The sequence below is a fragment of the Orbicella franksi genome, chromosome 6 (assembly GCF_964199315.1).
Source record: "Orbicella franksi chromosome 6, jaOrbFran1.1, whole genome shotgun sequence".
In the NCBI taxonomy this organism is placed as follows: domain Eukaryota; kingdom Metazoa; phylum Cnidaria; class Anthozoa; order Scleractinia; family Merulinidae; genus Orbicella; species Orbicella franksi.
Window position 1 is genome coordinate 25,551,099 of NC_138150.1, and position 24,613 is coordinate 25,575,711.

General features: G+C 39.4%; 2 protein-coding genes across 4 annotated transcripts; one reads left to right on the forward strand and one right to left on the reverse strand.

The window, feature by feature from the left end:
- The first annotated feature begins 7 nt into the window (after positions 1–7).
- On the forward strand, positions 8–18,437 carry LOC145489317 (H(+)/Cl(-) exchange transporter 7-like). Of its 3 annotated transcripts, XM_081468275.1 has the most exons (23): positions 8–173; positions 309–389; positions 485–550; positions 2,328–2,393; positions 2,863–2,995; positions 6,014–6,123; positions 7,045–7,125; positions 8,216–8,456; positions 9,036–9,211; positions 9,502–9,556; positions 10,024–10,084; positions 10,674–10,812; positions 11,134–11,227; positions 11,742–11,963; positions 12,385–12,512; positions 12,808–12,893; positions 13,275–13,320; positions 14,248–14,337; positions 14,420–14,509; positions 15,220–15,309; positions 15,806–15,889; positions 16,512–16,592; positions 17,166–18,437. In XM_081468275.1, the coding sequence occupies exons 1-23, from the start codon at positions 99–101 to the stop codon at positions 17,283–17,285; spliced, it is 2,415 nt and encodes an 804-aa protein (XP_081324401.1). In that variant the 5' UTR covers positions 8–98; the 3' UTR covers positions 17,286–18,437. The 3 variants fall into 3 exon arrangements, with proteins under 3 accessions (XP_081324401.1, XP_081324403.1, XP_081324402.1); XM_081468277.1 differs by lacking the exons at positions 8–173; positions 309–389; positions 485–550; positions 2,328–2,393; positions 2,863–2,995 and adding exons at positions 3,007–4,571; positions 4,824–5,094; XM_081468276.1 differs by lacking the exons at positions 8–173; positions 309–389; positions 485–550; positions 2,328–2,393; positions 2,863–2,995 and adding an exon at positions 3,007–5,094.
- Positions 18,438–18,653: 216 nt separating this feature from the next.
- Positions 18,654–24,384, reverse strand: LOC145489323 (cerebellar degeneration-related protein 2-like). Its single transcript, XM_081468285.1, has 3 exons — positions 24,127–24,384; positions 21,933–22,045; positions 18,654–21,385 (listed from the first exon to the last, which is right to left on the reverse strand). The coding sequence occupies exons 1-3, from the start codon at positions 24,209–24,211 to the stop codon at positions 20,351–20,353; spliced, it is 1,233 nt and encodes a 410-aa protein (XP_081324411.1). The 5' UTR covers positions 24,212–24,384; the 3' UTR covers positions 18,654–20,350.
- Between the last annotated feature and the right edge of the window lie 229 nt (positions 24,385–24,613).

A 24,613-nucleotide genomic window follows, 5' to 3' on the forward strand; every position in this document is an offset into this window, starting at 1 on the left:
GTACTGGGTAACATATCGGTATGGTCACATGAAAACTGCAAGTTCTCGAATATATTATCTTCGTTGAGGTCGCTGTCTTTATACAAAACACTTTCTATATGCAGCATTCACAGCGTATGAGAAGCTTGAGCAATATGACGTCTGAAAATTCGCCGCTTCTTGGTCTGGATCAAGTAAGTTGAACATTGATCGGGACAAACCAAACACACTTCCTTCTTTAGCCTGTACGTTTTAAATGATGTAAGACCTAGTTTGCAAAACTCTTGCTGTTAACATTAGAGCGCTATTTTCTCATTTTCTCTTTGTAGCCGGCAGTTCAGCCTTGCTTGAGTCGTCGGAGAAATACCACAGAAGGTTCTAATTCTCTGCATTTGGAGACTAGTCGAGAGGTGAGCTTGTGAATTTTAAACAACGTGATGTGTATACATCGTGAATCGGTACCGTGCTCGTGCTGATAGCATTTATTTTCTCTTCCATCGATCAGGATGTGTCGACTCGGGGCTTAGTGACAGAACCTGGAAGCCTTCAAAAAATATCCTCAAAATATGAGGTATAATGTCAATAGTGAATGTGCTTCTTAGTATTATTATGTTGAGCACTGCTCTGGAAAATGTAGATCCTCCTTGTCACATGATTAGCCACAAGCTGTCACGTCTGTTTTTAAAAACTTCCTTGGACGTCAAGCTGTCTTCCTTGAAATTATGAAGTACCAAGAAAGTAAAAAATAAAAACTATTGATTTAAGTAATTAGCACAACATTAAATTAAAAGAAGTTTTGTTCTTATGATACGTTTTACATCCAGTCAGCATTGCTATGACCAAGTGATGTTGGTCAAGTTAGACATATACTGAGGGTTGTACAGGGGTATTCTCGTGATGCGTGATTAGCTGATTTCATTTTCCCTGAAACGTGAATTTAGGAAATTATTATACGTGACTCATGACCGGAAGATTTTGCGTGACCCGTGAAGAACCTGAATCATTAACCGATATTCGTGATTTTACCACTCTATTCTACGTGATTTTGAGACGCAAGTCCTCCGAATGGTTAGAGTCATCTATGGAGAGTGACTTAGGTATGCGGTTTGCAATATGGAGCCTTGACTTGACCTCGTGATTTTGCTTTCTTCAAACACTGTTTCTAGTGTAAGAACGGGTCATTAAAGATAGTATCTTACTTGCTTATTTTGTGATTCGGGAAAACAAAATTTTTATGTCTGTGACCCGTGATCCTCTATTTTTTCCATTCGTGAACCATGCCAAAGACCCCTCCTGTATGACCCTCTACACTTGCAGGTGGACTCAACTTCTACGACTTGTTACGATTGGCAGAGTTTTTCATTATTTAGCTACTCACACCGTCAATTATAATTTAATTTTTATTCATACTGTAAACTATTGGTCACTTATTAAATTTCATGGGTCCTCCTCAGGTATACAATACCCGGTCCACAAACACAAAATTATTAAATGAAATTGATGGGAGGATGTTAAATCAAGTTGTTTGAAAAGTATATCTACCTACTAGTTCTATAACAACACGGTGGAGTTTATCAGTTCACCACGGGTCCAACTTTCGAGTCTGTTTGACTACACAGAGCAGCAGCCGATACACACAGATTCAAAGCTGTGTTATCCTGCATTATATGGTGACTCCATTTGACCATGGAGACTTTACATGTTAACTAGAGCATTTGAGGAAGACATTAATATTGCATGTATCATGATCAACAAAATAATTATCCAGATCATTTATATTAAAGGCATCTGCGGATGAGTGTCTATTGATACCCTCAGTCGACACTCATTCAACTTCTCGATTGCCACTCAATCAACATGTCAATTGATACTCAGTCAACACTCAATCAATACTCCGTCAACACTCCATCAACACTCCATTGACACTCTATCAACAATAATTATTGATCCACACTTGATCGACAGTTGGTCAATAGTTGGTTGAGTGTCAACTGGCTCATAAGTCAGTCAACTGCATGTCTGCAAAACTTAGTTGACTATTGACATGTTAAGTGTTAACTGACTTGTTGATCAAGTGTCAATCAGGTATTGATTGAGTGTCGATCAAGTATAAACACTGTATCAATCAAGTGTCAATCAAGCATTAAGGGTTGATCAAGGCTATTGACACTCAACCATGGATGCCTTTTGTTCACACGATCCAATTATCCTATAAACACTAGTATTTGATCCGTACAGTAACTCTTAATGATGAAGATCAGCAATATAATTTGTTCCTCCATTTAACCTTTATTATGAGGGGCATTTTTGGAAAGCAACTCATTTGAACTGTTTTATATCTTAATAAGAGTTTAGACTATGATACTGCTGAAAATACACTTTACTTCAAAGAACAAAAGTCATACACACCCGAGGTAAGAAAAATTTACTTATCAAGAGTTGAGAAACATATAATAATGTCAAATATTATTAAATGATAAATTATTGATTAAAAGTATGTTAGCATAGCCCTATGTCTCATTTTTACAGGCCATGCAAGTACCACCTCCCCACCTCCAGACAAGACATTTTGAACCATGTCTCATTGTTACAGGCTATGCAAGTATTCCCCCCCCCCCCCCTCACCACCTCCAGACAAAACATCTTGAACTGAACATCTGTATTGTAAGAAAAAAGTTCCTCTAAATGGTCAAACCAAGTAAGCAAATATTCCACATGGCTGTTCAATTTTCAGATGTTCAGTGTCCTCATTGATACCTTTATACTGGTGCCCTAGTTAACTGGTAGCGTCTACATGTTAGAGGGAGCATAACATTTTGAGGAATAGCATCAAAAGTAACACCATGCATCTTGTATTTTAAGCGTGTGTGTGTTTTTTTTCAGGAAAGACTTCGTATCAACATCAACAGATGGGTCGTCATGTTTGTCATTGGCTTTGTTACTGGACTTATCGCCTTTACTATTGACATGTTAATCATACTTTTAGCTGACAAGAAATATACTCTTATTAAAAAATGTATCCTTTTTTCTTGATCTTTGCACAAACATTAAATTCCTGTACTTATGTTAATTTAAGGCTGATGTTTTAAAATCAGGCAATAGTACTGTGTAAGTTTGATGTTTTGAATGGAAACTGTTCTTGAAACTATATTTTCATTGTCCTTATCTGTGAAGCTAGTTTTACATGAAATTGCTTACCATCTGATGTGATCATGCAGCTACCATTTGAAGAAGCTAGTCATAAAAGGGGATAAGTGACGATTTTGATTGTTTTTTTTTTTTTGCTCCAAATTAGCTGAAATTTTGCACGTGGACTTCATTTCAGCTGAAAGTATTGCCCTGTATTTTTTTTTCGCTGGGTTGCTCTTCGTTTTCGAGAAATAACGTATGCAAAAAAAGGCACTTTTCCTAGCAGCATCTTTTTGTCGAACACGAAACAGAAGAAACCTTTTGTTTTGCTGGACAATGAAATCAACGAAGCGTCACATTAGCCGCTCGTTGTTCGCGCCGATACAAGTATCCCATTCATAAGAAAATGCTTACTTATTCATATTGTCGTGTTAGTACAGGCGATTAAAGCGCTACGCGGATCGAGAGCAGGTACATTTGTAGTGAGTCGAGTTCAACACGACGCCGGCCCCTCTTTTTTTTTTTTGTTTGTTTGTTTGTTTTTTTTTGTTGATTTCTCCTCTTCTTTTTGAAACCAAAACATTAAAATAGCCCATTCAGTCGATGCTGCTAGTGCTAAAATAAACCATTCGAGTTCGCATCGAAATACACCTTCAATTAATAACGTTCGGTGTGTATCGAAAGATTCACCCATTTATCGATGCCGCCGTCGATAAACTTCTCAAGGTCTCTTTTTAAAGTGTAGTTTGAACATTTGAGCGTTGATTTCATTGTCCGGCAAAACAAAAGGTTTCTTTTGTTTCGCGTTCGACAAAAAGATGCTGCTAGGAAAAGTGCCTTTTTTTGCATACGTTATTTCTCGAAAACGAAGAGCAACCCAGCGAAAAAAATTACAGGGCAATGTTTTTCAGCTGAAATGAAGTCCACATGCAAAATTTCAGCTAATTTGGAGCAAAAAAAAACAACCAAAATCGTCACTTATCCCCTTTTATGACTAGCTTCTTCATTTGTTGCCCACAACTGGGAGCCATAGCCATGCCAAGCCAAACCATGCAACCTGAACATTAATACATGTAGCAAGCACCACAAACCACTACATTATTACACTAGTACACATTAACAACAGAGTTAAAAACCAGCTTAAAAAAAAACGACCGGAAGTAACTTACGTTTTGGTACCTGTAGCAGTCCGGAATATCCCGATAAATTGGAACGGCCAAGACATCATGAAGCTATTGTTAGTAGGGAAAATGGCGGACCTTTCGGGCAGACAAAGAAAGTATGTTGTTTCCAGCCTCACATAGAGTCTGGCCAGTGTTATCCAGGACTTTTTGCGACCAAACATTGAGAAGGAGAATAAGCGGCCATTTTGGTAGTGGGAGAACGTTGACTGTCTTCTAATCATTTGAGTTTTTTTGGTGTCAAGCAACGATGTAGACGCGATTTTGTGGCCAAGTATTAAGGTTAGTAAAGAGTATGCGTTATTTTCTAGTATTTACGTATTTTCCATTGAGCTGTGTATATTTTTTACTGGTTCTAGTGTTGTTAAAGTTTCATCATGCCAAGTTACAGGGTTGTAAACAACACCGATATTTTGTAAACTCTCTTTGAATTTGAGGCCTTAAGAGTGTACCTGAACCGCTGTTGTTATAAGGTTTGGTAATGCATCGTTCCTTCATTTTTATGACAGCTGTTTTCAATTTCTCTCTCTTAAGTACATGGAAGAACATACTCGACTGCTCGAGGCACTTTGCCGAATTTTTGGGGAAAAAACAAAGGGAAAAGAGAGGAAAGAAGACGTCGCTAAGTACGCGGACGAAATTAAACAAATTTGGGAGGTCTCTGTTGGTGGATTCACGGAATGTGCACCCCAGTTGTATCACTGGAGAGCCAACAGCCTGTTGAAAACCACCTACAGCACAGAAGTGGCAGCGAAACAGACAGGCCAGGAGTAGTGCAGTGATTCCCTGTAAATGGATGCTATCAGTATCCCAAGGAATGGCACAAAGGGTAGAGGAGATTGTTTGTGCTCATTTACCAGACATTGAGGGCCATGCAAACATTTAAGTTAAGGTTTGTAGGGGGTATTGTACTCTTTTTTTTTTGGCATTTTAAAAAACTATACACACTGCAGGTGTTCCTGGTAGATGATGATTCTTTTCAACTCCCCATGAAGCTTGAATGTACCAGAAAGTAATATTTTTGCAAAATAATTTTTATGAAAGCAAAGACTGAAAAGGTACAAAAGTTTAAAATGTAGTGTTGAGTGTTAAACATTACTTATCGTGAAACTAATGCAAAACATTAATAATTGGTTGTGAACAGGTTGCATATCAGTTTGGTTAAGAATACAATGTATGTAATAAAAAATAGAAAACATGAGAGTCATCAGACCACTTGAGGGCACTCTCTTATTTAGTGAGACTAATGTGGTAACTACATTCAAAATAAATTCATATTTTAAAACGAAAAATACATTTGTAATAATAGTGACATCTGTAAGCAACGTAATAATTTTCTAAGCGCTTGTGATTTGTTTCAGGTCCTGCATTCTGCCAAGAGGCAAATTCAAGGTCTAGAGTACCTAAAGAAAATTATATTCTTACAATGCAAAGATTTCTAGCCGTCTCCAGGTTTTTGTACTCTGGGGGTTGGCAGGTATGCAACACTCCAACCAAAATACGCATTCTCATTGGTTGAAACGTGAGTTTCGTGACATCACAGATGTCCTAATATATTGGGATATTCCGGACTGTGTAATGCAGTATGACAAAACACTTCTTATGACTCAAAATAATATTACACTAATGGTGGATATAAGGCAGGATAGTTCTTTATTTTTAATGTACCTAATTGCCTGTTCTGACGCTTCTGATCATTTAAAGAGTTCTTGACCAAATGACAGATATCGACTTATGCACCAGTGGGGACTGCATGTCCGCACCCTTCTCCTTATGGGTTGCTCTCGATGTTTTGTTTGTTCTCATTGCAGCTGTGCTGGTTGTCTATGGAGAGGTAATAAAAATAATGGAACTGGTTATTTTAACAGAATTTACAGTCTATCTTAGACTTCCTTGATTTATTGTACATTGTTAAAGAAGGGTAAGGTAATTGCGGCCAATGTTCCAAATCGTATCATTCTGTTGAGCAGCAGTAATTGATTCACTGATTTTCAGTAACTTAACTGGGTGGAATGAGTCAGTGCAAGTTAATCTCAAGCCAGCATCTTCTGGGTTTCTTGTTTTGCAACAACAAATCAGGTTCATAAAAGTCTACATACAAGCCAAGTGGCCCATCAGGCCGGAGCTTACAGTATCCACGTCTCTGTAACATGAAGGGACTAGGAATATTTCCACTTCCCCCTGGATAGGATTCTAGTCCATTGCAGGGTTACCCAGCATTGAATTTGCCGGTATCCATTTGTACACCTGGGTGGAGAGAGGCATGGTGCGAGTAAAGTGTGTTGCCCAAGAACGGTAAGGCAATGTCCCTGGCCAGGGCCCAAACAAAGACTGCTCGATCTAAAGTCGAGCACACTAACCATGAGGCCACCGTGCCTCTACCAATCAGGTGCATGCTTGTTTTAAACAATGAAAAACAGTTTTCCATGATGATTGTTGGATCGAGGTTGATTATTTTATACAGCAAAGTTGGTTATCTATCATGCTATGTACATCCAGCATGAGCTTGTGGAATAATATTTGAAAGTTATCATTAGATTATTATTAATGTTACGTGTAAAATCTCTCAGTTGGTAATCTCCTCTTTTCTTCTCACTCATCTTGCTTGACAACATACAGGATATTGTATGAAGAAAATATATATCGACTGTGTTTAGATATTATATGGATACATGTATTATCAAAGTATGTGTACAGTAACCATGTTAGGTCTTCTTCTGAATCACATTACAAAGTGACATCTTTCTTGGTTTAGCCTGTAGCTGCTGGGAGTGGTATTCCACAGATCAAATGTTACCTCAATGGAGTAAAAGTGCCACATGTTGTCAGAGTGAAGGTAAACAAACTGAATGCATGTACATGTAGCTTCAAATTCTTCCACGCATTCAGTTAGTTGGGGCGCAGCGGGAAAAAACAGTAAGCGAAAAAACAGTGGAGAAGTGCGGTGAGAGAAAGCGAAAGAATGCCTGTGGGCGAACTTAAAGAAAAGTCATTACGGTATGTACCAGGATCTGGCATACCCTCTGATTGGTCAATTTTGACAGGTTTTGTGAACACTCACGCATTACTGACACAGAGGAGAAATGCAATATGGCTGTGTTGTTTTGGAGCTTTCAGCGATTTTCTATCTACATCCCGGAGAATTGTCACATTTGTTGACAACTGAAAACCACAAGCTGGTGGTCTTGTTATGGGTCCTTGTAGGCAGTCTATAAGTGGGCAGAAGGACCTTTTATTAAGTTTGCCCATAGGCATTCTTTTGCTTTCTCTTGCCGCACTTCTCCCCTATTTTTTCATGCTGCACCCCAACTACCGGTAATTGAATGCCTGGAAAAGGCTAGAATACATAGAGATTTGTGTGCAATAATATTATACTTGTAGTAAATTAACAGGGAACTACTAATTATTGTTACTAACAGTATTTTAAAGTATTAAGTAAACAGAGATTAGTCTGATGATCTATTTCGATTTATTTGTATTTAAATTCAATGTTCAGATGTTAATGGTTGAAGCCCTGGGTGTTTCCCAAGTTTGTATTTTTATTGTTATGGCTGATTAGAGAGTATGTACTCAGAGAGAAAAAGTTGTGGAAACATTATATATTCACATTCTCAAATAGTGACCTAACATTCATAAAAGCCTCCCAATTTGACCTTGATCTCGGATTCCTTGGCCAGGGAAATCACTGGGTTTCCTGCAAGGAAAATGGCTGGATTGAGTGTTATGTAACCATCCATTTCTTTTTATGCAATTTGATACTATAATTTCTGTGGTGTGACAGGGTTCCTTGTGACATGTGAACAACTTGCAAATGTATTAACTGTGGATGGGTGTGCTGTGGCCAGCCAAAAGTGCTGACATGGAAAATGTATAGAAATGGGTGCCCTGTTACTTATAACTAACCAAATGGCTTTTCTTTTCACCAGACCTTGATTTGCAAAGTAGTTGGTGTAATATTTTCAGTTGCTGGCGGCCTAGCTTGTGGTAAAGAAGGCCCCATGATTCATGCTGGAGCTGTAGTTGCAGCAGGTATCTCGCAAGGGAGATCTACAACATTCAACAAAGACTTCAAATTATTTGAGTACTTTCGTGAAGATCATGAAAAAAGAGATTTTGTTTCTGGAGGAGCAGCAGCTGGGGTATCAGCAGCATTTGGAGCCCCCATTGGTGAGTGATTTGTTACAAATTTACATGTAAGTTGATCATTTTCTCAATGATCAGTCTTTCTTGGCTGGGGCAGCTGGGGTATCAGTAACATTTGGAGCCCCCATTGGTGAGTGATTAGTTACAAAGTTACATGTAAGTTGGTCATTTTCTCAATGATCAGTCTTTCTTGGCTGGGGCAGCTAGGGTATCAGCAGCATTTGGAGCCCCCATCGGTGAGTGATCGTTACAAATTTACATGTAAGTTGATCATTTTCTCAATGATCAGTCTTTCTTTCAAATTTTTCAAGCTGACAGAATGGGATTTCTGAAAATGTAATTTTAAAATTTTAAAGAACGCTTGAGTGGTAAGATCCAAAGATTTGATTCCCAGATGAATACCTGCAGGAAACCACAGTACTGACAGTTTTCTGGGGTATTACTGAATATGCAACGGCTTTTCAGCCTTCTACTTGGCTGTATAATAAATGGCATGGGAGACATTAGGATGGATTTGACTGCATGACAGATGGTGTTGATTTTTATTTAATACTAGCACTGTACATAAGTGGTTGGTGATTACACATTTATGCCTTGTTCAAGGTGGAGTGCTCTTTAGTTTGGAAGAAGGAGCAAGCTTTTGGAATCAGAGTCTAACATGGCGAATGTTCTTTACGTCTATGGTTTCCACATTTACGCTGAATGTACTGTTGTCCATTTTTAACGGTGATCCTATGGACCTTTCAAACCCAGGACTTATCAACTTTGGTACATTTGAGGTTAGTTGCAGGCCATAAGCTGCACACAAATGGTAGAAAATGTATGTTTATTATTTAGTGCATTTCATTTTCTCTATTGAAATGGTAATAGAGAAGTCTGATTGTTTGATTTTGGTCTAACTAACTTTAGTAGTGGTGTAATAACCCTCTCTAAATGTATTATTTTCTTTTATTTACTAACAACAGCTTTAAAAATTTCTTGAATTTGCTCTGTATGGTAGAAGTGCCAGTCTGCTTTATATGCAGTAGACTGCATTTAATTTTTGGTATTTTTAATTTTTATTCTCTAGGGACAGACGTACTCAAGCTATGAGATTCCTTTGTTTTGTGTGATGGCAATAATTGGTGAGCAGTTATGTAACAAAATCTATAACTTACTAACAAGAGAATTAATAGTAATTTTCCAAATACAGTAGGTAATAAACTTTGATGATATGTAATTATAGGACTGCTCATTTAGAGGAACAGAGTACAGCTGACTCCTGATAACTCAAACCCTCGCTAACTCAAACCAAAAACGATTTCCCCTGTATTTCCATCATTTATTTACTGTAATCTTACCCTCAGTAACACAAACCCTCAATAACTTGAACCTCCCGCTAACTTGAAGTAATTTTCGTGTCCCTTCAGGTCATTTTCTAAATCATTTTGCCCTCAATAACTCAAACCATGTTTGTCAATATTTGATAACTTGACCTCCTGACAACTTGAACCTTTTTCAGGCTGAAATATTCTTAACACCTGTATTGTTAGGGATGTGTGGCCCATTTCTTATCATGGTTATTTCATATTTCATGTTTGATGTTTTTCAGGTGGCTTACTTGGAGCTCTTTTCAATGCAATCAATCACCACCTGTGCATATTTAGAATGAGGTACGAATTAGTCCCAGGGGGGTGGGGGGGGGTACTCCCAGAAAAGTTGGGTGGGGGTGTGCAGCCCACTTCCCAAAACCCCTACCCTATTTATGACCAAAAATCTGCAATTTTTGCTACCCTATTTATGACCTGACCAAAAATTCGATATTTATGACTTTTGTTGCTGGCACAGTTGCCCTAAAATCCAGTTATGAAGGGCTTTTGTTGATGGTCTTATTGATAATAATGAAAAAGTGTCTTCTTCCAAGAAGCATACCCAATCCAAGACTAAGGCAGCCAAAACCATACCCTATTTAAGACCAAAATGGCCAAAACTGATACCCTATTTATGACAAAAACGGCTAAAAAACCCTACCCTTTGGGGCCGCACATACCTATATAGCCCACATGAGGGAGTACCCCCCACTCCCCGGGGAATTAGTGTAGGTAATCGTATGAATGTCAGTAATATTTGGAAATTCTCTTGTGCTTGGATTTCTCCAAGCCAGTTTAGACCTGTGTTGTGCTGACTTGTGCTTAGCTGCTTTCCATAGACAAATTAGCAATTTTTAAGTGAATGGTTGATTTCCTTTTGATTTTGTTTCAGGTTTGTCAAAAAGAACTGGGTTCGTGTTGTTGAAGCACTCATAGTTTCAGTCATGAGTGCTACCGTTGCATTTGTACTAATCTACTTTTACCACGACTGCAAACCAATAGGAGCGGCAAACATTTCAAGGCCCTTACAGGTCTGCTGCACTGTTGTTCTCTAGATAAGGTGTTGTTTCATTGTTAGAGAAGTGCAAACACTTGATTTGATATTCAGATTGACATGTATTTGTGATTGAAAGGTGTTAAATGCCCAAGGGAATGGTGATGTTTTAATTATTCACTGTCATCTAACAATATGTACTTATTGACGGAGTGGAAGGGCCAGACGGGAAAATATTTGGCTTCGGTCAGGACTTACGGACCTTGCTGCCGGCCCTCCCACTCAGTCGATAAGTACATAGAATGAAGAGTGTTCAATAATCATAACTGATATTTTTGTCTCCTTCTTATGTGTGTAGTTTTTCTGTGAGGATGGCCAGTACAGTGCTATGGGGACTTTGGTCTTCAACACACCAGAGGAGTCTATTAAAAACCTCTTTCACTTACCAGAGAGTAAGAGAGTTTATAAAGTACATATTAGATTGCAAAACAGTATTTCACTTTTTTCAGACATCTTCCCTGTTTGCTTAACCCTCACAAGCCAAAGGAACCCAGCACGTAGTTTCCCTGGTCACAGCAGATTATTTCTTGGAAAATTAATTTCATATGTTCTGACCTCACGCTAAAATAGTGACTGCATGTTGCATTCTAGATACATGATTGATAAATGCTAAAGAATCTGTTGTGTTGTAGTAGCTGGCAAGTGAATACCTGTCATGCTGGTCATAGAAAAACAATGAATAATGACAGATTATACTGGTTTTCAACAGAGTGTTGTGAAACAAATGCTAAAGCAATTACATTGGCGCAAAGTCGCGGTTAGGTTTGGAATCTGATTTTTTTGAGTATATGGCGCAGGTTTTTAAACCTAAGAACTTACTAAAGTGAAACCAAGTCAATTTTCGTGATTTTATTCGACATTCTGTGTACCCTGTTTTCTAAATACGTTCAATTCTTTTCTCTTTAGCCTCTTATCACGTGGCCACGTTGGCTGGTTTTGCTCCAGCCTATTTCTTATTGGCCACTTGGACTTACGGTTTATTCGTACCCAGTGGTCTTTTTGTCCCGTGCATTCTAACCGGAGCAGCCTGGGGACGACTGTTTGGGGTGGCCTTGAGGAAGTGGTTTCCTAACGGGCACTGGGGAGACCCTGGAAGCTACGCTCTTATAGGAGCCGCGGCCACTCTTGGTAAGGATACATCTGTGGAGATTTGGTGTTACGACAAGAAACTGTCATTTGCTTTTGTTTCGTCTTTGTCTGAAAGTGAAACCATTTGGAAAGAGCTTTTACTTATTCTCGAATCGCAACGCAGTGTCAAACTAAAGGCCTCTATTGCTATCGTACCTTTTTTTCTGGTGGTAAGGCCCCGCCAGCTAAAAGAGGCAAGTAGCTCTGGGGACGAGACGAGTGGAGCCGGCAAGGTGATGTAGTGTTGACGGATGAAAACGGAACTTTTCGAAAACGCCGACGTCAAATGGTCATATGGTCTCTCTCACAGTCCCCTTAGTGTGGACGAAAAACATATCCGTTTTCGGAGCGAAATGGTCGTTTTTAAATGTATTGTAGTTTTGGAACTGAAATATTTATTGTGTTGTTTTTTTCTTTGTAGGCGGTGTTGTCCGAATGACCATCAGTCTGACCGTTATTTTAATGGAAGCCACTGGAAATATCAGCTTTGGTATTCCTATCATGATCGTTCTTATGATCGCCAAATGGGTTGGTGATTTCTTTAACGAGGTCAGAATTAACTACTTATTAACCGAGAGTGAGGTCTTTATGGGAAAATCTTAAACTGAGACCTTGCCGACAAGGCCGAGGTTTGAGATTTTCCCGTGAAGTGAAGACCGAATGTCCGAGATTAAGAAGTTGTTTATCATATGGCTTTTTGCTTTGGTTTTGCAAGCCCGTAATCGGCCCGTGGACATTACGGCTACAAACACAGGCCATATAATAAAGACAGTTATTGACTTGCCTTGAGGGAAACAGTGAGTATTGTTCCTGAGATTCTTAATTTTCAACTTTCTTTTTTCAGGGTTTGTACGATATTCACATCAAACTGCAAGGTGTTCCTTTACTTGGCTGGGATGCGCCTGTCATGGCTGTCGGAATGAACGTTAGGTAAGCCTAGAATATAGATGCATGTGAATGAGCTCCTGGCTGTCAGGGCGGTTTTCAGTTGAGTGTCGAAAGTTCTCAGGCAATTACGTAAGGTTTTGGTTTTGGTTTTACTTCGGTTTAGAGCGGTTTTTGATCGAGTGTGGTAAAACCAAACCAGTTACTACTCGGCCACTCTCAAACCGTAAGTAACGCAAACTCAAAAAAATAAGTATCAAGTTCTCCTTGTTCTTTGTCACAAAATAGAACTTAGTGGTGGTACATACTCTAGTTGATGAGTTCTTTATTCTCATCATCTTTTTACGTGTTAATGTTGGATACTGGCATGAAAATTTACATATCGATCACCCTAAAGTAACGCTATTTATCTGCTATTCTTTTCAGTGATATTATGAGTAGAAAGGTGGTTTGTTTTAAATCAGTCGAAAAGGTAAATACCTTCAAGATACCTTTAAAATACGTAGATACGTTTTGTTACACACTAGCTGTTTCTCATCTAAGTTTACAGTTCTCATTGACCTTTGTATAAATAGCGCCAAAATTTGAGTAACAATCCTTAGTTATACGTCCTGAGCCTCACATTAATGTGAAAAATCCTTTGTGTGGAAACATCAGTACGATCCTAAGGATGTATAAAGTATTGTTATTCGAACTTAGGTGCCATTTTTGCAAAAGGTCTATTACTGACGTATTTTAAACTAACGCAATTGTCTATTACTTGTTCTTTTCAAAGCAACCGCCCTGGCCCTCCCCACCCTTTTATTGCTCTTTCCATCATTGGCAACCTCTTTACCAGAGCTTTTCCCCAATTTCTAAGGGAGAAGCCCTGGGAATAACGTTTTTTTCATTTGAAATTGTAACTGTTTCGTGTTGACCGCTGGCGATGATAATCACGAATCAGATTAGCATATGTACCTTACAGTAACGTTTTGGTACGCTTTGGCGGTATGTCAGGCGAGTTTGGTCTTGCTATAATTCTTACTTTGGTGAAATTAAGTCATGTCTAAGTACCCATGATGGAAACAATCGAGCCAGATATGAAGGGTGAAGTATTCTAACAAAAGGTGTAATCATTTTATCATACTCAAATTCGGCCATTTATCTGGCCATTTCAGCTCGCTAACTCGATATTGTAGGACAACATAGCCTCTTAAGCAAACGCTCTTTGGGTTCGTCACGCAATCTTCCTCGCCCACCCAGATTGCGTGACGAGCCTGAAGAGCGTCCTGCGTAGGAGACCAAGGACAGTGGACAAGGTTTCGGATTGACTAGTTGTGAAGAAATTACGTTTGAAGCAATCAGGGAAGGGTGTGTGTTTAGATAGTTTTGACTGTTAGTTTATTATATCTTCTGTCAGGTTGGACGAATAGTTGATGTGTTAAAAGACAAAAGTTCACACCACAATGGTTTTCCTGTGGTAGATTATCTGGACACGTCTGGTGAAGAGGTATAGTGTTTTCTCTTGTTCTTGTACGTCGTTTATTCAGTATGAACATGGATGGCTGTTTATTTTGGCGTTATTGTTTCAGGATGCCGCTCCCACCAACAACCCGGCCACATTTGGGACTTTCCGTGGTTTAATCTTAAGATCTCAACTTATTATTCTTCTGAAACAAAAAGTGAGTATTTGCAGGAATGTTATTGTTATATGTTTGTTCAGTTTACCCCAGATGTAGACTAATTGTTCCTATGGAACAAAGGAAAATTGGTAAGCTAAGCAACGTGTTAAGATAGGAGCTAATATTTTTAAAGAATATATGCATAAGTTATTCAGTCTTTAGTAACAAATCAAAGTGCTTGCATTAAAAATTCCCGCTGTCCTACGGGCCTACAACGGTGGAGTTGCGGTGGCCTCATGGTTAATGTGCTCGACTCCGGATCGAGCGGTCTTGGTTTAAGCACTGGCCGGGGAAATTGTGTTGTGTTCTTGGGCAAGACTCTCACAGAGCCTGTCTTAATGGGTACGACGAATTTCATGCTGGAGGTAACTCTGAGAAGGACTAACATCCCATCCAGGGGGGAGGGGGGGGGGGTAGAAAGACTCCTATTAGCTTCATGCTACGGAAACCGGGATAAGCTCGGGTGGTATGGACCACTTGGCCCGACGCAAACTGTACTTTCTTTATCTACACCGCAAGTGATAATCCAGGTTTTCCTGCCGCGCTAGCTGTAGTAGGCAAGAGCGCATGGCAATGCCACGCATAACGCACGCTCCAAAATGACGTGCGCTGCAGTCTCGATTTTCTAAAACTAAAATATCAATTGAAGTTGCACCTTTCTTCCTCGAGATGTGATCCTTTCACTGAGTTTTTCTCACTTTTAAAAACAGATATTCTCCGAAAATAACATACCACTTAAAAGACATGGATTGAAACTAAAGGATTTCAGAGATGCCTACCCAAGATTCCCTCCGATCAGGGTATGTATGACGAATTACCCGCCCACTTGATCAAGTGTATTGTTTACAATATGGTTATACTCTCTTGGCACGAGGTTAATCCTCGTAGTGTTTTGTTGTTGTTGTTGTTGTTGTTGTTGTTGTTCGCTTTAACCACCTTATTAAAGCACACATGATCTTCCTTCAGTAAAATTATGTATGAAAAAGAATTGCTGGAAAGCGAGGCCGTCCCTGCTTTCTGAACACATCGGCTTCCAAACTTGTCAAACATTCAAACTGTTGTGAAATGTCGCACTGTAATGACAGGGTTCTCAAACCCTGTCGGCTGGCAAAAAAAATGTTCAATCTTATCCATGCTGTTATTTCTGATATTTTTTAAATTATCATAACCCTTGGTATAAAAAATATTTAGTGAAAGGTGGGTCGCGTTGCTAGTGTTGAAGACATGATGGAAGACTGGTTTGAATTTAGTGCTCGTCTTTCAGTTTTATTCAATTGCAACTTTTTGTTTTTCCAGAATGTTAGTATATCACAGAAAGAAAGAGAATGCTACATGGATCTTAGACCTTTCATGAACCCGAGTCCTTATACTGTGAATGAGGTAGGTCATTGCATCCTAAACTTCCCTCGAAGCAAATGTGGCGTTGCAATAAGTATCGAAGAAGATATGTTCTTCTGTTGTTGGGACCAGTTACAGCAGCGACGCGAATGTATCACCAGGGTGAAGAGTCGTCTCTCTTCGGGTAGTTTTTCTTGTCCCGTTCAAGAGAGGGGTCTGAAAGTTCTTCAGACTCGTGCATTGTGTCGAGTGGTTTTTAACTGAGTGTCGTCAAACCAAAACCAAAGTGAGCAATCTGGCCAATCACAAAGGACCCAGACAATACAGGGAGCCAATCAAAACTTGAAGTAATCATACACAAAGCGCGGGAAAACGTGTGCGAGTAAGTCATAGTTTTGGTTTTACTTCTGATTGGATTAAAATGTGGCGCGAGGTTTTTAAGCCAGTCGTGTAGCGCAGTAATGCAAAACCAATTACCTTCCGATCCTCAGGTGAAAACCGCTCTGTGACAGGGCTGTCTGTGATTGGTTTTTGCTCGATGTTGAATTCTCGCGCGCAGCCATAGCAGTTCTAGCGGCATAACCTAAGCTGACAAATCTTACGTAATGAATGCAATGCCTAGGTGCAACTGTTTTTAATTCTTTCCATTTTGCTTGTGTTTCAGAATTCATCACTTTTACGGGCTTTCAGGTTGTTTAGGGCCCTGGGACTTAGGCACATTGTTGCGGTAAATGAAAACAACGAGGTGAGTGAGTGGGCCTGGTAATGAGCTGTATGGCTGCGCGAGTTTACCTGCCCGTCGTTTATTTGTGGTTCAGTCTTGAACTCTTGAATGGTTACGTTTTCTTAACATCGTTTTGTTTTCAATTTTTGCAAATCAAAAAAGCGTGGTAAGGGAGAAAATGCGAAGCAGTCCCATATTTTTCAAACAAAAGTTATCTTATTCGCTAAGGAAGGGTCACCCTGGTGTTTTTTTAAGTCGTGAGACATTTCTTTTCAATAGTATCTTTTGAAGCGAGCTTATTGGAGAGAAGGTGGAGAGACTCATTTTCAATTATAAATTTCTTGGAGTACATGAAAATATTTTTTGGAACCTGCGAAATATTTGTTTCTATTTTCTCTTTCTTCGCCTTGCGTTAAAAAATTAACCTGATGGCCGGATAATATACTCCAGAATGATGGTTTTCCTGTTAAAATAATTGTCTTAGGGAAATGGGTTAAGAGAGATGCTCAGAGAGTATCCTAAATGTTGTCGGTTGTACTATTACTGTATTGCAGTGTATTATTTTTGTTTTAATACGGCTGTGTATTATTGCAGGTTGTCGGCATGGTTACAAGAAAAGACATTGCCCGTTATCGAATGTGGAGTCACCGCGGTCAGATTGGCTTGGAGGAAGTTCATATCCTGGAAGCTAACTCCATACACGATTCCTTCTGATTACTTAATATTCTAGCTCATGGTAACGTTCCTGAGGGACACCGTCATTATGGCGCTGTGCAAGAGAGAATAATCCCCCATATAGACCTTCTTCTCAAGTTAACCTGTCTCAAATTATTTTTAAACATGGTACCCAGTTCTTTCACCGATGTTACCACGCGCGTGGCGTGGATGTTTTCGACGAGGATGAAAACGCGTGTAGAGCCGCTCGGGTTGTCCATTTCACCAAAATCTGCGTCACATGATTGGCTATTTCCGGACCGTCCTGGGATTTCCGATAACGGGAGTGATCTAAAAATAACCCTTAGAATAAGGCCAATATGGGGATTAACTCGCTCAGTTACTCTTTATCCTCTCTTAGCTTGGAAGAGCATTGAGGATTGATTGAACTGGAAAGTCCCTTGTACTAAAATGACTGCGTGCAAATATTACGACAGTGTCGGTACTGAGTACTAGCAGCATAGTCTACACTTTAGTTTGGCGGTCAAGTCGTCTCGAGCAAAAGCAGGGGGAAAATAACAGCTATTAATTCCATGTATTTAGTATTGTAATTTACCAGAGGTGTATTTTAAAACGCTCTCTGTATTTTATTTTTTTGATTTGATCGCCAAAATTCCACCACGCAGACTCTCCTCTCTCTTTGGGTTCGTCACGCGCGGCTTGAAAGATTTCGTGACGATATCAAAGCAAAAGTACTCAGGGGATGAGGACTGCGCAGCAGAGCTGAAGTGAGGGGAAAGCGAAAGTTCGAGTATTTTTGTTGTCTTTCCTAACCGACCCCCCCGTCTCCCTCCCCCTCTCGTACCTTGAGTTGTTCTGTTTTATTATATGGAGAAGAGTGTTTTACTGGGAACTAAACCACTCGTAGATTCCATACGCCACTTCATCCGGGACCCGAGTGGCGTATTTTCCCGCCTTTTGCTTTTGTTGAATTGGTTTCTCCATGTAATAAAAAGAACATTACACGTTGGCTCGAAGATATGAATTTTATGTTCTTGCCACTCGAACATAAAATTCATATCTTCTCGCCACCGTGTAATATCCTCTATATATACATACATACAGAGACATTCAGCAACCCAGCCAGAAAACCGTCTAGTTGACAATGTTTTTGTAAAAAAAAAAACGCCGTGGTTTTAAAGTAGGTGTACAAATAGACGCGTACGGTACAAAACGATGACATGGAAGATAATCTATTTTGATAGACTAAAATGAGCAAAGAGTTTATGTTAATATTTATATTTTTAATAAAACAAGTCAGTAAAACTTTGTTGAACATAAATAAACTCTATATAGAGGTAACAAAAATATGAAAAAATTATATCCTGTTGCTGTATTTTCAATGATGCCAAGACTTTGATTTTATGCCCCTATTCACAACCAGCTTCTCTGGTTGTTTCTCACTTCATAATATACATACAAACCTTTCAGCATGTTTACATTATTTCAGGTGTTTACATAATTTATCCCACGAGTGGGTTTAAAAATTTATTGAAATTGAAGTGTCCTAAGGGCTGTCATTAAGTTTTGAGTCACCTGTTGCCTTGTTCTCCACACTCGTAGCAAACTTGTTATTTTTTAGGTAAATTCTATGAACAACGAGAAAAAGCCACAGTTCGCTCAGGTCGCGTTTGACGTGGTTTTCCCAGTGAAGGGTTCAAATCACGACAATGCTTAGATGTCTAAAACTAGGGTAAATAATGAGCTTAAGAATATGGAAAAAGCTCTGATATGTATCCCTGTTTGTGTTTTCCCTTACATTATTTAACTTCTTTGGTTGTTTCTCACTTAATAATAATACAAACAAACCTTTCAGCATGCTTATTGGCTGAGCACACGTCAATTAATCGCAAATTGAAACTGTGTGCAAAAAGTTGAAATCAAAGTTGAAATCAAATTGAGTGCATGTATGTTATTAACAAAAAATCGAAGGATTTTTCTCGTGCAATTTGGTTTACTCCAAATTGGAACAAATAAGCACTCGCAAATTTTTGAAAGACTACAAATTGCACTTCGTCTTACGGGCTCGTGCATTTTTCTAAAGTCTTTTAAAAATTCACTTGAGCTGATTTATTCCAAATTACTCTGGGAATCATTTGATTACCTACACAAATGAAACGCTTTCTGGAAAATAGTTTTCTTTAGGCTGAAAGGTTCATTTACAGCTACAGCAAAGCCGCGCTTGAGCATTTTCTGTGATTTCTATGGTGAGTGTATTAATGGACTTTGAATGAACTTAATATAAATAAGACTATGTACTGACAGTTTCAAACCTCAGTTAAACGGAAGACGGAAGTTATCAGTGAATAAAATCCCGGGGGGGACTCCCATGTAAAAAGGACGGGGGGTGCTCGTCGTACCTTTTAGGAGTTAAAAGAGTGGGTTTGGTACCTTTTAGAGGGTTCAGCCTTAAAAGGTCCACAGCAGGGGTTTTCGCGGTGCTTTTCAGGGTATTGAGCCAAAAAAGTCAGTGTTAGTCGATGTGTTGCTTAAGAATTAGTACCTCTTAGGGGTGAAGAAAATTTCAAGCCACGCCCTCCAAACAGGATCTTGGTACCTGTTAGGGGTTCTTTCAAAATTTCCGACGAGCACCTCCGTCCTTTTTAGATGGGACCCCCCCCCCCCCGGAATATGATACCACGAGTAGAGGCACTTTTATATTAGTTTCAATTACCTCCGAAATCTCTCGCAAAATACTTAAAGCTAAAAAAAAAACACTGTCCTCTTAGGATGTCGTGTTTGTACAGGCTGAAAGGAAATCTCACCACCTTTGCAAGTTGATATCATTGTCTGCTTCTTCAAGAGTCGCAGGTAGCTTAAACGAGCTCAGTCACGATATTTTGAGTTATTTTGGCCGCGTACAGAATTACCTTTAAATTGAAGGAAACCTGAAAATATTTGTTCACTAAGATGCAAAAACACCTAAGAGATAATAATAAACTATAAAGCAACGAGGATTGTTAAGGATGGTGAGGACTGACACGGATTACAAACGACGAACTTGAAAAATTTAGGCTAAACTTTTCAAGATGCGCAAACCGTGGCGTAACTTCCTTAAGATTACATTAGTTTTTTTTCTCTGTTTTATCTGCTGGATTAAACTTCTTCGATTCTTGTATTTTGGAGTAGATTTGCGCAAAAAGTTGTCTGTACTCCCTGGCTTTCCCTGACGCGCTGCTTTGCTGTGAAGTGTCGTCTCCAAACTGCACGGGCACTTCATCAAGCGGCGAGGTCTGAATCGCTCGCTGTACGGTCGGAATTGGAGCGATGTCTTGCACTATACCCTCACTTTTACACCGTTTAACAAGAGAATCGTATTTTTGGACTAGCTCGTGATACTGACTTCCAAGCTCGGATAGGAATGACGTGCTGTTCTGTTTAAGTGGGGATTTTACTTCGTGAGAAGGACTCAAAATCTCTACCTCACTTTGGTCTGACATAGCGCTGCTTTGGCGATCCAGTTCGTTCTCAACGAGAACAAATGATTCATCCTCGGTGCTTTCCGAGATTTGCCGTACATGTTCCGAGCTGTTATCGATTGACAGACTCAGACAAGACACCTCGTTCTCCAGTTGTTGCCAGACTTTCGCTTGTTCTGCGAAGTCCAATAGTTCTTTATCAAGTTGTTGATTTTCATGAATCAAGTCTGACAATTCGATCTCGAGTTCCTCCCTTCGACGTCTTTCCACAGAATGTTGCCTTTTTAATTTCATAATCCTGTCATTTAGAATTTCAATATCCTTCTTAAAACCTAAGACTTTTTCATCTTTTTCCGTATCATCCGATTCATCATCGCTTTCCAGTTCATAACCGTTCTCTTTCGGAGTAAGTTTGAGTGACAAAGAACCTGCCATTTCTCTCTGAAGGCGCATTCGTTCTATTTGCAGTTCTTCGAGCTGTGTTTTGTACTCGTCGCACTTACTTTCCAAACAATCCACAGTCTGCACGAGACTTTGATAACGTTTTCGCAAGACAGCTGTCTCGCTTTGCAGTTCTTTATTGTTCTTTTGCAGATCTAAAGCCGTGGACTCCATCTGCTCGCAAGTCCGAACTTGGCTGTCATGCAACTCTCGTAATGTCTCCAGTTGTTTGGAAAGGAACTGAAAAGTCAACAATAAATCATGAATTAGCTCAGTATCGCTCCGCTGGTGGGGAGAACAGGAGGGAGGGGGGGGGGGGGGAAGGAAGAGTAGAGGTAGGTGGCCTACAGAACCAAATCACTCAAACCCCATGCAGTTTTTAAGTATCAGCAAAGCAAAGTAAGCACTGCAACTCCCCACTGCCAGAATGCAGGGATCCGGAGGGGATGTTTGCCCAGATTGTTTTGATAAAAGTTTGCTAGTTTTTCAGTAATTTACGACGAGCATTCACAACCTCTTCACATGAAAGGTCCCCCCCCCGGATTATAACCCAGAAGTTCTACCCCTGGATGAATCGTCTGGCTCTTTTCCTCTCTGTCCGGCTTGCTTTCCAAAACGAATATAAATGAGTTAATAGCGATAAAGAATTTACCGCCAGTTGCCAAATATTAATAGACCTCCCGTAATATGAAAACAAGAATCACTATCATGTACCGTATCTCGCTCGAGCCGTAGCCTCTTCCAACTCGTAATTAACTTTTTTTTAGTATTCTCTTTATTTACTCACCTCATTTTTAACAGTCTGTTCCTCAAGATACTGGTGCGATGATTTCAACATCACTTCCAGTTCTTTGTTCCGCTCCAGAAGATTTTTTCCGATCTCTGCCGCCAACTCGAGATCTATTAAATGAATGCAAGGATAGAAAACAAAAACAATGACAGTGAGTGGTAAAATCACTGAGTTACATTGGTAACAATGTGAAGCATTGCCGGATATGGCTTCCTTTCGTCACGCTTGAATATACAGTGGCTATATATATTTTACATTCTTTGAAGTTAGATAGTGGAACCCTCGACTGTTGTTCTTTCTGTTGATCAGAAATTCGAGTTGAAGACTGTCTTTCAACATGTATCTAGTAGCTTTATTCTCAGTTAGCCCAAATCACATTGACTCCGACATGAGGGTGTATCGACTCGTGACTGTCGATATCGATGTCGATGTCGTGTCGAATAGAATGCGTGCGCGACAGTTTTTCATTTTTTCGGTCTCTCTAATAGCTCGAAACAAGATTAACAAATTGTGAGTGCAACCGTTAGACTGGCAGTCTCTAACATCCTTAAAACCAACTTCACTCAGTAGCACAATTTCAACAAAATACGGAAATAAGTAAGAATTCTTGATTCATTTTGAAAAAAAAAACACCAAATTGAAAATAATATCTAATATTCCAGAACTTACGAAGACTGGAATTGCCTGTCTCCTGGGGAAATTCAAGGACACTACGTGCATATCGCTTCTTTATACTCTATAAAAATTGTCGAAGTTTATTTGAAATGTGCATTACATTACTGTAGTTCTTAGCGGTCAGTGATGTCCAAAGATTTTATGGAATAAATAAATAAAGCAATTAACTTTAAACAGAGCTGTACTCTGGGTATAGCGTTGAAATAGCGTTGAAATAGACTTTAGTCTGGTGATTTATAAAAGTGATCATTATTTAATATGCGCACTAACATACCAAAACCCATGCAAATATTGAAGTCACTTGCAGCTAAACCTGAGCGTTCGCGTCATAAGGGAATCAATTAACTTAGGATTTCAAGTATCTCTCACCTAGTATGTGCCATCGATTATCACAAGCAGTATAACTTTCACGACACATCGATGTGGATTCCATGATTAAAGCTCTTAAACAGTTGAACAGTTGCTAAGGTTAACAATATATTTTACACGCTTTAAAACATTTGCTCACTGCGACCAATAGGATTTCAGGTCTTGAACACAGTCGATTAATAAGCGCAAGGAAATCTTGTTTACTGGGTCAACATATTATTGATATAAGCCGGCTTCTGGTCTTATTAGCAGCTTTTGTGTGTGCCTGTCACATAACTAAAAGCTATAAAAAAGAGAATGATTATCAGAAACGAGTTTTTAAAAATTTCTCCCGGGAGTATCTCAAAAAATCAGTTCTTAACAATCCCGGCCTTAATTTGAGACCAATCTTTTCAACCCAAAGTCTAACTTCGATCAGCTTATGTTCTGGATGAAACCCTAGTGTGTGACCATTCAAAGGAAAGCCATTGACTGTACAGCGAATCATTTAGTTTAAGGATGGTGCCTACTTTTGTTGAGTTTTCCCGATTATAAGCGGAAGTGACGCAATTGTCTGACCCAGCGGAAGTGAAATGTTTGGGTGTTCCCAAGAGAAAGAGCTTTAAAATGCGTTGACCCGAGGATAAAGAGGGTAATTTACTAGCGTAGCTAATCTGTTTTCACTCAAAGCAATTGCTTAACTCTACTGCTTTTGTTCGATGACAATATCGACGGTTAAAAATAAATTCATAAAATTCTTCGCCGAAGCGAAATTTAAGATGAAATTCCCTTCGGACGTTGTGTTGAAATCTGAAATTGCCCTTTATTGAGAAACCACCCAACGTTTAAATTGTTTATCTGCTTTTGAAAAATCCTCAAAGGGCAGGAGAATGCCTTAACAAAATATCTTGCCCGAAATGACGACTGCTTAAAAACAAAATTTTGGTCTCTCAAAGCAATACAAAAATTCTTTGATCGCGTGTAACAGAATTCTCAATCGAATATTTCATATAATATCTGGACTCGATAAATCCGACGGCAGCCACTGATAAATATTTTATTTCACGGCTGAGGCCTTTTAATCTTCCCTTAAGCAACGAAAAAAGAAAAACACGCTCATACGTAGTGATGTGAGAAAGAAACAACGAGATTTAACACAAACACTCACCGGTACAACAGTGCGATCCTCGATCTTTCTGTTCCATGCTTTCTCCGATGAATTCCAAATTGTAAAGTGGTGAATTCACCTCCATCGAAGCGAATAAAAATCTGCCCGATCAGTCTCCCATAACCGATCTTTGACGAGAAAACGCCGCGTTCTCGCCGGTTAAGCGGCGAAGGCAAAGCAAAACAGAACAGAGATATTGGGGTAAAATGTAAATAAGGACATAGACAATCACACGAACGAGGCTGGCTTGTGCCACGTCAGTTTCTGTGTCGTCATTTGCATAATCACAGAGTGTGACCTGTGAAGAAGATTTCATCAGGCGACAGGGAGGGAAAGTACTTCAAATAGCCAATCAAAAAAAACGAGCAGAAAGCTGGAGGCCGTGTTTTGACTGTTCAGAGATTAACTTTTTAAGTCTGCGATAACAACAGATGTTCCAGCTTTTTGCTGGCGCGGTCCTCTCTCGACGTAAGCGCTATTTTATTTT